We start from the raw sequence: 12,725 nt of genomic DNA on the forward strand, positions 1-12,725 counted from the left end.
TATAGCTTTTAATCAACTCTGCAAAGAATAAATCAAGTACTCACAATGCTTCTAGAGATTTCCATTGGAGTGGCATTGTAGTTGTAAAGATTAAGAATATACCAAACGGATTCTTCATGTCACATGTAGTGCCACAACCCATCTAATTTTCTATCTTATCAAAAAGAATGTTTTATCCAAGAAATTCATTGTCACCATCATCTCATACATGCCATTTAGTGGAACCTATGACACATGCTCTTATTTAAAGACTAGCTTATTATAGACCTCATCACAAAAGACAAAAGTATTGTGTTTCTTTTGCATAAAGATGCAATGAGTTCCATCTTAGGCGAAGGAAACATCTTATTGGTAGGATTGTGAGGTGTATTCACAAGAATTATCTAAGTTTTGCTTGAAAATGTTGCACAAAGCTCCTCTTTTTGCATAGCAAAATTTGGAGTATGTAATATAATTGTTTTTAAGATCACACTAGACATGGAAGCAATTGCTTGCTAAGAATTGTAAAAAGGTTCGAAGAAAACAATCTTGTCTTTAGGGTTAACTAAACCTAAAATATTGGCTGTAATTGCCTCATTGTAGCTTGATGTAATAGTTTCATGGATTTCTAGATTTACATCGATGGCTATTTTTGTCTTGAAGTTCTTTGCAATAACTGCATTGAATTGTGGTACACCAAAACTCCCTGCATATAGATTCTTGCCACTATCTCAGATGGCTTCAATTGCAAAATTCTTCACAATTTGGGGGTCATAAAAATTTGGAAAGCCTTTGCTTAGATTGAATGCATTGTGCTTTGAGCCAAGGATGATAATTATAGTAAATGTGGTAGTCTTGAATTGCTCAAGTTACTTAGCAACCTTGAAAACCAAAATATGGTATAACTCTTAAAAAATAAATAAATATGGTGATAATTATTTTTCACTCCCTCATCCAATGACACCATTCTAAGACATTTTTTAGATGTTGAGAATTTGTGAAGCAAAATACTAAAAAATTGAGCTAAGATCTATCCACAAGTGATATCATAATTGCATGCAATTTGGATCTTGTATAAAGACAAAAAAAAATAAAATATATTGGAATCCATGAGGATTGATGCGTCTTTGTCAAATTGGTGATACCTAATCATATTTGAGGATACATTTGCTATTATTAAAAATGCCAGAAATACATTTATTATTATCAAGAATGTAAGGATGTTCTTGATATTTCTATATACTTGAGGGATATGTATGACATCTTTTTAAAATCTAATGATCTATTTATTTTATTTGTATCATCTATATATATATATACACACAAGTACTACAATCCCTTATCTTTTTTTAAAATTAAATATTAAAGTAAGTCATTGAATTATTATAAAAAATAATACAAATTGGATGGATGCATGAATAGTATTACATGCATAGATAGGCACATTTTTCTCTCTTTTATATATATATATATATATATATATATATATATTATATTATATTATATATTTTTTATAATTTCAAATTATCTTTATGTATTTGACAAAAAATATAGTCAATACTTCAATCGAAAAAAAATGCAATGAAATGAAATTTTGGATCAAATATTTTATTATTTCATTTAATATATCATATTTTATACTATATTTTATTAATATATGTATAAATTATTGTCTATTTTATTTTAATTTTAAAATCGTATTAATAAAGATATAATTTCAAATTTAAATTATTATTAAATTATTAGTATAATATGTATAATAAATTATAATAATTTTAATAAAAGTAATTATATATTTTTAGACTAAATATATCTATATATATGAATATATATTTTTTATTATATATTTAAAGATAAACAAACAATAAATTTGTTTCAATTTCAAATATAACATTTATGAAAAAAAAATTAAACAAGGTTAAATAGATAATTCATACTTGATTGTGTGTGACGATAGAATCTAAAGCATATTAGTAATAAAAACAAATTTTAAAGCTAATGGTCTTGTATTTGATTCTTGTATTTTGTAGACATCTAAAACACATAATTATTTAATTATAATTCTTAGTATATTCTATCTCCTATATTAAGGCCTAGTAATAGTAGAATTAATTTGTGCAAGTAGAATTTGACATAATAGTAGTGAAATTCAATACTACTAATAAAATGTATTCTTAGAATATAAGTGGTGTATATGTTTTATTATCTTTCTACAAAGTATTAGGTGTGTATTTTGTGAGTATTCAATAGACCATAAAACTTATATAAGCCCTTGAGATTGTAGGTGTAAGGTAAAGCATTTTATAATGTAAAGTCATCACCTTTGGCATTATGATTTATAGAAAAGGAAATATCTATTGTAATGAGAGCCAACAATAGAGATTGCTAGAAGTGATACAAAACATTAATGTGGTGTGAAAGAGCATAACTAGACATATAAATATATAAATAGATAGATTGCATCTTAGATGTTTGGGATAAGATATATACCATTGTCATTGATACATAAGTTTTTGTAGCCAACACTTTAATATATATATATATATATATATATATATGTATATTTATATTTGATAATTATGCAAATATAATATTCAATTAAAAAAATCAAAAGTAATATTATATGCCAAACTATTATATATGAATATATTTATAAATTTATTTTTATAATTTAAAAATTAATATAATGTTAGATATAAACTAAATAATCATATTAATATATGATTTTAATTTTAATTTTATATTAAAAAAATTTAAAATTACATTGTTGATATATGTATTATATTTGATGTTTACAATTATTTTTTAAAATAAAAATTAAAATCCTATATAATTGTATAGACATATGTATCACTATTTTTAATTTTTATCTATTTTATTCTTTTTAAATATTTTCTAGATTAAAAATTGTACAAAATTTACATAAATAATTTTCTTCATAGATTAATATTAGACATACTATCACGGACATAATCATATAAGCTAGTAATTATATATACAAATAGATAGAAATAAGTAAAAGTAGGTAAAAGTAAGTTAATTCTATAGTATTTAATATGGAAGCTTCCTAGAAGCTTCATAGATGCTGCTTTGACTTCATAGGTGTCTTTAATTGACTTTTTGGATTAGAAACATGGTCAACAAGTTGGCCATGTGCCATACATGTTGTTAGCTTGAAGATCAAGCTAACTATGTGGCCCACACATAGAAAAACTTGCCTTGTAAGTCAAGGCATGTGTCCTACAAAGTCAACACACATTGGAGGTCCTATAGAACATCGCCACGTAGCCCCTAGTTAGATAGTATATATAGAGACAAGAGTGAAGGCTTCTTCACTCTTGTCAACTCCTTTCTTGCTTCTAGTCTAGTTTCAAGGGTCTCTAGTTTTCTTGTCTTTTGGCAATAGCCATTCCAGTTTCTCTTTCAATATATATACTTGTTTATATATATTTTTTTACCTCTCTTTGAGTGAAGGCTCACTTATTTGAATTGTTTTTTCATCGAGTTCTTGTCCTTGACACATACTCTATAAATTGTTGTTGGTACATTTGTTTTATTGAGATGATATACCTAATTTAGTTATAAAAAATAATAATATTTAAAAAATAAGTTTAAAATAATTATTTGTAACATAGTTATTATTATTCTCTTACCATTATATAGCAGTTCTTATTAACATTATAAAAATTTATAATACTTTTATTATTATTAAATTATATTATCTCATTAAAAATATTACAAATTTAGTTTTAAGAATGTTTTTTATGAATTATTGATTAAATTTTTGCATACTTAAAAATTCCATAAATATTTGAATATTTGTTTTTTTGAAACTAATGAAAAAAAAAGTAGTTACAACTAAGATAATAATTTTTTCAATAATTCATTGATAAATAATTTCAAAAATATTATTTCATCATTCTTTGCATATTAAAATATAAAACATTAATTATTTAAAATACAATACCTTTATTTTGTCTTTTGAATAAATTTTAATTACCACACAATACACAATAAGATTATTACATATATATAGGAATGATGGGATTTGATGACTAATTCATTGATTCTCACTCACGCCATCACGTTACACATGAACAAGTCAAAATTTGAACATTTCAAGAAGTCAAAGAATTCAAGAAGAACAACATTCAAATAATATTGCCAAAATCAATCAAACTACATACTTAAGTGGATACAGATGATACCATAAGAAAACATGTTACCATGAGAGTTTTCATAAGAATTCCGAATATGTTACCATGGAACAACCGGCATTTAGTTTTTATTTAACCCTAGGATAGAAGCAAATTAGAGTTTTTTGCTCGGACTCAGCTACCGAAGGGCTCCGCAATGTGAACGAGTCTTGTAAGAAACAAGATTCCGCTGAATGGCGCCATTGCCCACGCAGTTTTCTGTGTTCAAAAATACGTATCCCCCACGGCTCACCAAAAATCTATGAAAACCCCGACATGCAATCTACGATTCTGGGCCCGTCTTTCAGAGAGACACACTCTCGCACACATGCGCGCGCGCCAGGGCATCATCGCCATCGCTACATTCCGCCGATCGATGAGCTGCTTAGGATTGCAGGCTGCGTTGGATTCTTGTAATTTATGACTTGTGGATGATCTCAGCAGGTTTTTGTGGTTTTGGGTTGAAGCCACCGGTTGGAATTTCGAGGAGTTGTGGTTTCGTGAGGTCAGGATCCAGGAGCGAATGTGGAACAGGGGACCCGGCTGAGTGCGGTTGTTTTTTAGCTCCATGATTGCAAGTTGTTGGCAGTGCGATACGTGCTGGAGTGGTTGATGCATCCCCGAAGCTTTTGAGTCGCAAATTCCGCCTGGACGTTGCGGTGCTTGGTTTTGGAGCAACGCGGGTTTTGGGAGCGCGGAGAAGAGCTCGGGGATTGAGCGGGTGTTTAGTTGGTTGGGAGGAGGTGGTACTTTGATGGCGTTTGGAGGAGGAGGAGGAGCGTGGTAGAGGTGATGATTGAGTTTGCAGTGGGAGCAGCGGAGAGTGACAGAAGGGTGATTTTGGAAGGGGGCTATATGATGGGCTGTTGCTGAGGTTACCCAGGGGCGGATTTGGCTTAAGAAGTGATTGCGGGACGAGAACAGTATGGGAGGGCCTTTAGATACTCTAGGCGAGCATCTCACTTTAGCGCGGGAGTATGCATTGTTAGGGAACTATGATACCGCTATCATTTTTTTTGAGGGAGTGCTCGCGCAAATCAACAAGTAGGAACTACATTCTTTTTTCCCCCCAGTGTGCTCTCTTCCTCATCTTCCTTCATCGGATGATGTGCAGCATGGTGGTGATGATATGGATCTGTGTATGACTGGAATTGAGTATTGCATCTCCTTAGATCTCATAGTCCTCATGCAGAGCTAAGCCCTAATATCATCTGAGGTTGATCATGCGCTTTGAGAGGTTTCCTTGGGATTTTCGTATAGTTCTCTTGGGTCATGGTCGGTGCGCCGATCACCGAATGCGGAAAGTTTCTCTTTTCACAAGAGCATAGGTTTTAGCATCGCATCAGAATCTATCCCTACGGGAGTTTGGTATTACTGCCTAATCACAGACGCCTCTTTTTTTTTTTTTTTTTTTTTGAACTGAAACGTAGTATTACTGTAGCTTATACTCCTTAAATCTTTGAAGGCATCCTTTCAGAAAGTCGAGCAGCTCTTAAGCCTGAATCTGTATCTTTCATTCTGTCGTATGGTCCAGTTTCTGAAAGCATTAAGCGCCATTCGAATACGTCCAGGAGAAGATTGAAGTTTGTCATCGTTTTCGCAGCTTCATGTTTTATCGTAGAACGAATGATAGCTCTCCCTCAGCAGGAGTACTCTCCTTTGATTGTTCAGTCGCTTGTTTTTATTTTTTTAACTCGTTGCTGACATCACACATGATTCTTCTGCGCCCATCTTTGTTGGCCCAGGCATTCAAGCAATGTGGACGATCCGTATCTTCGTACTAAGTGGAATAAATGCAAGAAAGATCTCATGGAGGAATTCAATATTGTGAAGCAGATCGATACCGAAAGGCAAGCCTTTAGGGATGCTCCTGGTAGTCATCCTCGGCCATCATCCCCGAAAATAACGGTATCTGCACCCCCATTACGCCACACACAAGAACGCCATAGGGAAGAACGAGAACCCTTCTTTCCTGTCGAAGAAATATATGTGTCTCATCCCCCAAATCGATCGGATAGTTCCAGATCGGATCCCAATGACGATCCTGACGTTTGGAGACCTCCCAGCCGTGACATTCCTTCACAGTATGGGACCAGACGGCCAACTAAAGCAGGTCAGATGGCAGCTGCTGCCCAAGCTAAGCGAATGGCTGCCTACGCTAGAGGAGCAGGAGATAGGACTGCTTCTCAGGTGGGGCGAGGGAATAAGGTAACTCCATCAGCTTCGTCTAAGACCATTGGTCAGGGAGCTGGGATGGGTGCGAAGGGATCCTCCGTTTCTGGTACCACAGTCCCTCGCAAAAGCACTAGCAGCACTGGCCGCTCGACACCCAGCAAACGAGAATCATTGGTATGATTGGACTTGATTACTTGTTTTCAAATAGCTCTTGTCATCGCTACTCTACATGACAGTGATAAGCATGCATTGAACTTTTTGCTACTGTTCTTAATTGAGATTTAATTCAGTATCTGCAGTTATTGTGTGATTTGCTTCGACTACAGCTCACAATGGCTTGTGAAGTCCCTTTTCGGACTAAAGGATTGTCGGGTTGCATTTGGTGCGGGTCGATTCTTCCTGCAGAATGGAGCTCCGGAAGAGGAGGTGCCACGAGGTATGCCCAATAGGAAAGGGAAATATGAAGGCCCGGACACTGAGCTCGCGGCTATGTTGGAAAGGGATGTTCTTGAAAGCAGTCCTGGTGTTCGGTGGGAGCATATTGCGGGTCTCACCGAAGCAAAGCGTTTGTTGGAGGAAGCTGTGGTTTTACCACTTTGGATGCCTGAATATTTCCAGGTTCCAAACCGTACTCTGAATCATTCCTTGTCCTATTGTTGAGACTGTGTATAATCTGTCATTTGTTGTGCGTGCTCACTTCTTTCTGGATGATTCGACTTGAAGTCGGTTCTGCAGGGACGTACATTATAATCTTATGATTCAAAATTTTGTATCCGGATACTTATTTTCATTGCTCAATTGGTTCTTAATTGGCAAAAATGGGCGTGCAGGGAATTCGGCGCCCGTGGAAAGGAGTGTTGATGTTCGGTCCACCCGGTACTGGTAAGTTTCCTGATACACTTTTAAACCTTCTATTTTTGAGCCAACAGTTCTAGGTTGTGACCTTATGTTGACTTGTGTGCAGGTAAAACACTTCTAGCCAAAGCAGTGGCAACAGAGTGCGGGACCACTTTCTTTAATGTATCATCCGCAACACTGGCTTCCAAATGGCGAGGGGAGAGTGAGCGCATGGTGAGAGTCTTGTTTGATCTTGCCCGTGCCTACGCTCCTAGCACAATATTCATTGATGAGATCGATTCGCTGTGCAATGCCCGTGGGTAAGTCTGATATCTGTGTTTTGCCTCGAAAGGTTTACTGTTGCCTTTGGGAATGAGAATATTTCAAGTGATGTTCACATGTACCATCCTGATGGTTAGATTTTGCTGTCGATTGTCTGCCTTTGTTTTTTTAGTTTACTCTTTTCAAACTGTTTTATGAAATTTCTGTTAGTTATCATGCTGCAGTGCTGGTTACAATTGAGGGAACACGATATAATTCCAAGTTGTTTAATATATCTGTGAATGCAGTTCATCTGGAGAGCATGAATCATCGAGACGAGTGAAATCAGAGCTGTTGGTTCAAGTGGATGGTGTGAATGGTACAAGTGAGGATGGTGAAAAGAAAATTGTGATGGTGTTAGCAGCGACAAACTTTCCTTGGGACATTGACGAAGCACTTAGGTTAGAGGCATTTACATAAAAAGTCATTGCTAGATTGAATATATCAAGTTACGTGTGTGTTTTCGATTTCTTAAGGATGTGCCTTGTGTTAAGAAGAAAAAGAGAAGTACTTTTGTGAAGTTTTTAATACTTCAACTGAACAGATGGTAGATTGATGTAATATCTGGGTTTGTTCTTAATGCAGGAGGCGACTCGAAAAGAGGATTTACATTCCTCTGCCAGTAGAAGAGGGTCGGCGAGAACTTATTCGGATCAACCTTAAAGATATTGAGGTTCAAACTAGCCCTTCTTTTCCTTTATCTTCGTTCATGTTCACCAATTTAGGTGTAACAATGGCGTTGACGTAGTTTTCCCCCCGAGCTTATGCTTTGTGTTCTGCTTTTGTTTTTTTGGAACCTTAGGAAGCCTTTGATGACAGGCTTTGTTCAGTTTTCAGAAGTAGGCCACCAGCATGGACACGAGTTTAGGATTGGGCTTGTGATTCTTGTAGAGTTTAAAAAGCTTGATAGTTATTGCATTTTACTGTTCTCTTCTGAGCTTTTTCTGGCAAACTAAGCTGATCGAATGGTCGTATGGGCTTGTGATGCAGGTTGCAAAGGATGTGGATATAGATGCTCTGGCAAAGCGCACTGAGGGGTATAGTGGTGACGATCTAACCAACATTTGTAGGGATGCATCCATGAATGGTATGCGGCGCAAGATTTCTGGCAAAACTCCTGAAGAGATTAAAAACATGACCAAGGACGAGATGTATGAGCCAGTGGCTATGCGTGACTTCGATGAAGCTCTAAGCAAAATCTCTAGAAGTGTGTCTACTGCAGATATTGAGCGACACGAAAAGTGGCTAGCCGAATTTGGGTCTTCATGAGCTTCTGATGTAAACGATGGAGCTGAAGACTTCAACGTGCACCCATTATTTGAACTTTGTTACTCATGTGGCCGTTTTAGGCTTGCGGTCGGTAGCAGTACGCTCGTTCTGAAATTATGGAGTTTGAAGAGAGTTTTTATTTTTCTTTTTTTCCCTCAAACCATTTCAGCTCAGTGCCTCTCGGTGTTCTCCTGTAATCATACTCATTATGACATGGCGGGCAGGCTTGTACAAAGATAAGTTTTTGCACATTGCTGGTGATGAGACCTTGGTCGTATTTTGGAAATCTCCGGACTAGGTTTTGAGTAGATCCTTCAGTATACACGTACCCACCAGGAACCTTATCCTTGAAGAGTTGGGAAGCTCAAGGGTATTTCGGTTATCATTTGATTCCCTATGCGTTCACTTAAATTTATTTTTAAATGTTGTATTTGTGCGATCTTGTATTAGTTTCATTACACAGAAGTTTTAGAAATGAGATATTGTAGGGTAGAATGGTCAGTGAAATGGAATGGTGTAGGGTAGCATCTAGGTTAGGTGTAAGAAGCTCCATTTTATGCGTACATAGTGGAAACATAATTTGATGATGACGTTTACACGAAATTTGTTAATAATCGCGAGTCCATAATCAGAATTGCTGGATTAAATTTGTAGCGACTGTAATATACTCTTCCAAGGAACAACATAGGGATATCTTCTCAATTCTGAAATGAGTTTCTTATTAACTTTTACTCTTCCCTCCAAGTTGTGTCTTGTTTGAAATGATGGAAAGTGGAGATACAGTTACATTTCTAACATCTTCAAAGTGTTTTAACTGTTGGTTTCGATGATACATTTCACTCTAATTTTATGTGTGATATTTGTAGGTGTTTGTTTTGATGTGATGGTAACTTTTAATTACTTGTATATAAACAATATATACAATGACTACCAACTTTACTAAATATTGACATAATTCTACTAGGTAGAAGTGTACTGAATTTATACTTAATAAAATTATCAAAACAGTTTTTCCTATATGCTTTGTTCACATGATTGATGTATATGTGTAAATACACATGTATACATACAACAATAAATGTATAATTTCCTTCACAGTAACATTGACAAGTTTTGATAGTTTTCAAAATAGATTTTATTCTTTGAAAAGAAATGGTGTAAATGTGATTTATTTTTCTAAATTATTGTTACAGTTGTCATGTATCTATATATATTAAGATCACTCAAGGAGACAAGTGGTGGCTCTCACATGCGAAGTGAGCTTAGCACGTTGTGGATATTTATCCATCAATTTGTCAAAAATTTGATAGGTCAATTAGAGTTGGAGAGGCTTTGGAGTGGGTCACAAGTAAAATACTATGGTCCTCGAGCTTTTGTTGCACATCCATCTAAAAGAATATTATTGACTTAATAGCCTATTGCCATGATTCACTCTTGCATACATGTACAAATGTTGTGCTTTGATCATCTCTTAGATATCAACCTCACTAAGAATTTTGAGGGTGAGACGGTATCGTACTACGTGTGTTCTTGCTTGAAAATGCATCGAGCATCTAAATGTAGAAGGTAAGTAGAAATGCAACAACAATCCTATCAAGTTTAATAGAATTTTATATAATTTTAAGTAGACCTTAATAATCTTGATTGAACTATGATCAATCCAAAATAAATTTAAAAGAAGTTATAAAAGAAATATAAAGAAGTCTTGAACTAATTCTAAAGAAAAATAACAAGAAATCTTAAAAAAAAAAACATAAAATAAACCTTTAAAAAAATAACAATAATCTAAAAGAAATACTAGAAATAGAAATCTTTAAAGAAAAAACATAGGATTCTAAAGAAATATTAAAAATATAAATCCTAATGTAATCCTAATTGAAACCCTAATTGAACCTTAACCAAACCTTAGGTCAAATCCTAGTTGAAGTCTTAATTGAATCTTAATCAAATCCTATGTCAACCCTAATAAAATCCTAATAAAATCCTAAATCCTAGACAAACCCTAATCAACCCCTAGTCGAGTTTTAAACCAAATCTCAAGAAAATCCTAATCCTATCTTAATCCTAGATCAAATCCTAAGTCCTAATTAGATCATAAATAAATCCCAAACCAAACCCTATAGTAAATTGGAACCTCAACAACTAATGATTAAATTGTTGATATCAACTCAAAATTTGCACACATCTTAATATCTTAGTTAGAAACAAGCATAAGAATGATGAAATTGATTGCACTTATCAATTAAAAGAAATGCAAGCTAATCTAATTGGGTATTCAGTAGCCTCCTACTCCAACTTAAATGCTGAACTTCTAACACCAATATCTCCTTCTTGAACTATTGAATTTCTTTCAAATTTTACCTAAATGTTGAAAATCAAGTCTGATATCCATGTAAAGTTTTTACACTTCAATCCAATTGACAAATTGCTGAAAATCTTAGAAATACACACTAATCCTCAAAGTCTAATTTCTAAGACCTCAACCTACAAAACTCTTTACACACTTTGATCTAATTATTTGATTGACCTCAAAATCTGCATACACATTTATAACTAGCACACTAATGCACTTTCTAAAATTTACTTGTATATATACCACAAAACTCAAGAAAATTTCAAATTTGTAATTATGTTTTTATTTTTCAAAATCTAAACCAACTTAGAACATTATTAATTTTGAAAATCTCTCAAAAACTCAATACTGATTCAATTAATATAAAATCAATTCCCAATTTTTTTTTTCTTAAGTTTGTTCCCAAATTCCATTCTTTGATCTACAAAAGAGCCCTAAAGTTGCTATATGGGCCTAGTTTTATACCTCATGATCTGATTTCAGCCCATGTTGAAAACTGGTCCTTTTTGGATACCAATTTTTGGTAATTTGAAATAAGTTTTATTTTATTTTATTTTATTTTTAATTCTCTTCTTAACATACCTATATCAATTTCTTATCTCATTTACTTTGATTTGGCTCATTTATATATCTACAAAGTTAATAGAAGTCCCTTCTATAAAAAAGTAGTATTAAGACTAAATCTTTCACTACCTTTCTATCATTTATCTTTATTTTTCTACTATATCTTTCTCCTAGGCACTTCTATAATAACATCCATACTTTTATTGTTTACTATATAGTCATGTTACTACATGATAATGCCTCTAATTCTATTATATTTTGAAAGTACATATTTTGGAGTGTACATAGATACAGTGGACCACACCATGACTTTAAACATAATGATTTGTGGTATAGCATTTTTGTCAGCATGAACCTTGAATCATTTATGCAAGCAAAAGGTATCTTAATTCCATTTGATAGCAATCTAGATGTAAAAAAACTTTGTAAGTCCATTTGTAAAGAGTGTGAGAGAAATTAGGGAGGTGATGTTGATGGAATAAAATAATGTCTAGAAAGAAGATATGTCATTAAGAATTAGAAGTAATAATGAAAAAATTCATAGGAAGTAGAGAATGAAAGTATGTACTCAAATATCAAGGCATCTTGCATGTGAACTCATTGATAGTAATGATAATAAAAGATTCCAAAGATTGATGAAGTGACCATGAAATTATGAATAATCAATTTATGTATAGTACTAGTTGGACAATATTTATTGAATTTTGTGATCACTCTTCTTTGATGACATACTTTGGAATATAGCATAATGATCAAGTAATATTTTATTATTACTTGATTGATTTTTTTTTTTTTTTTTTTTTTTTTTTTGGATAATTTTGCATTTAATGTTTGTGATTTTAGTAGCGACAATCTCAACCTTATTTTCATTCCTGCAATCACTAATATAATTTATACCAAAAATATATTCATACTTAATCATAAATATTAATTAGCAAATAAATATCTCATTTGAAGAAGGTGCTATGACTCTGTGAGAGGCTTTAGCTATGGCATTGGTTGTGGTAGCCTTATTATTTGGAAAGGTCACC

At 33.6% G+C, this 12,725-nt stretch overlaps 1 protein-coding gene across 2 annotated transcripts; it reads left to right on the forward strand.

The window, feature by feature from the left end:
- The first annotated feature begins 4,544 nt into the window (after window positions 1-4,544).
- Window positions 4,545-9,207, forward strand: LOC112287068 (katanin p60 ATPase-containing subunit A1). Of its 2 annotated transcripts, none has more exons than XM_024529699.3 (8): window positions 4,545-5,219; window positions 5,921-6,524; window positions 6,756-6,968; window positions 7,181-7,232; window positions 7,315-7,507; window positions 7,757-7,909; window positions 8,094-8,181; window positions 8,499-9,207. In XM_024529699.3, exons 1-8 carry the CDS (start codon window positions 5,101-5,103, stop codon window positions 8,775-8,777), a joined length of 1,701 nt encoding a protein of 566 aa, XP_024385467.1. In that variant the 5' UTR covers window positions 4,545-5,100; the 3' UTR covers window positions 8,778-9,207. The 2 variants fall into 2 exon arrangements, with proteins under 2 accessions (XP_024385467.1, XP_073392506.1); XM_073536405.1 differs by having other exon boundaries at window positions 4,989-5,125.
- The last annotated feature ends 3,518 nt before the right edge of the window (window positions 9,208-12,725 follow it).

The sequence above is a fragment of the Physcomitrium patens genome, chromosome 9, assembly GCF_059467195.1.
Source record: "Physcomitrium patens ecotype Gransden chromosome 9, ASM5946719v1, whole genome shotgun sequence".
NCBI lineage: Eukaryota > Viridiplantae > Streptophyta > Bryopsida > Funariales > Funariaceae > Physcomitrium > Physcomitrium patens.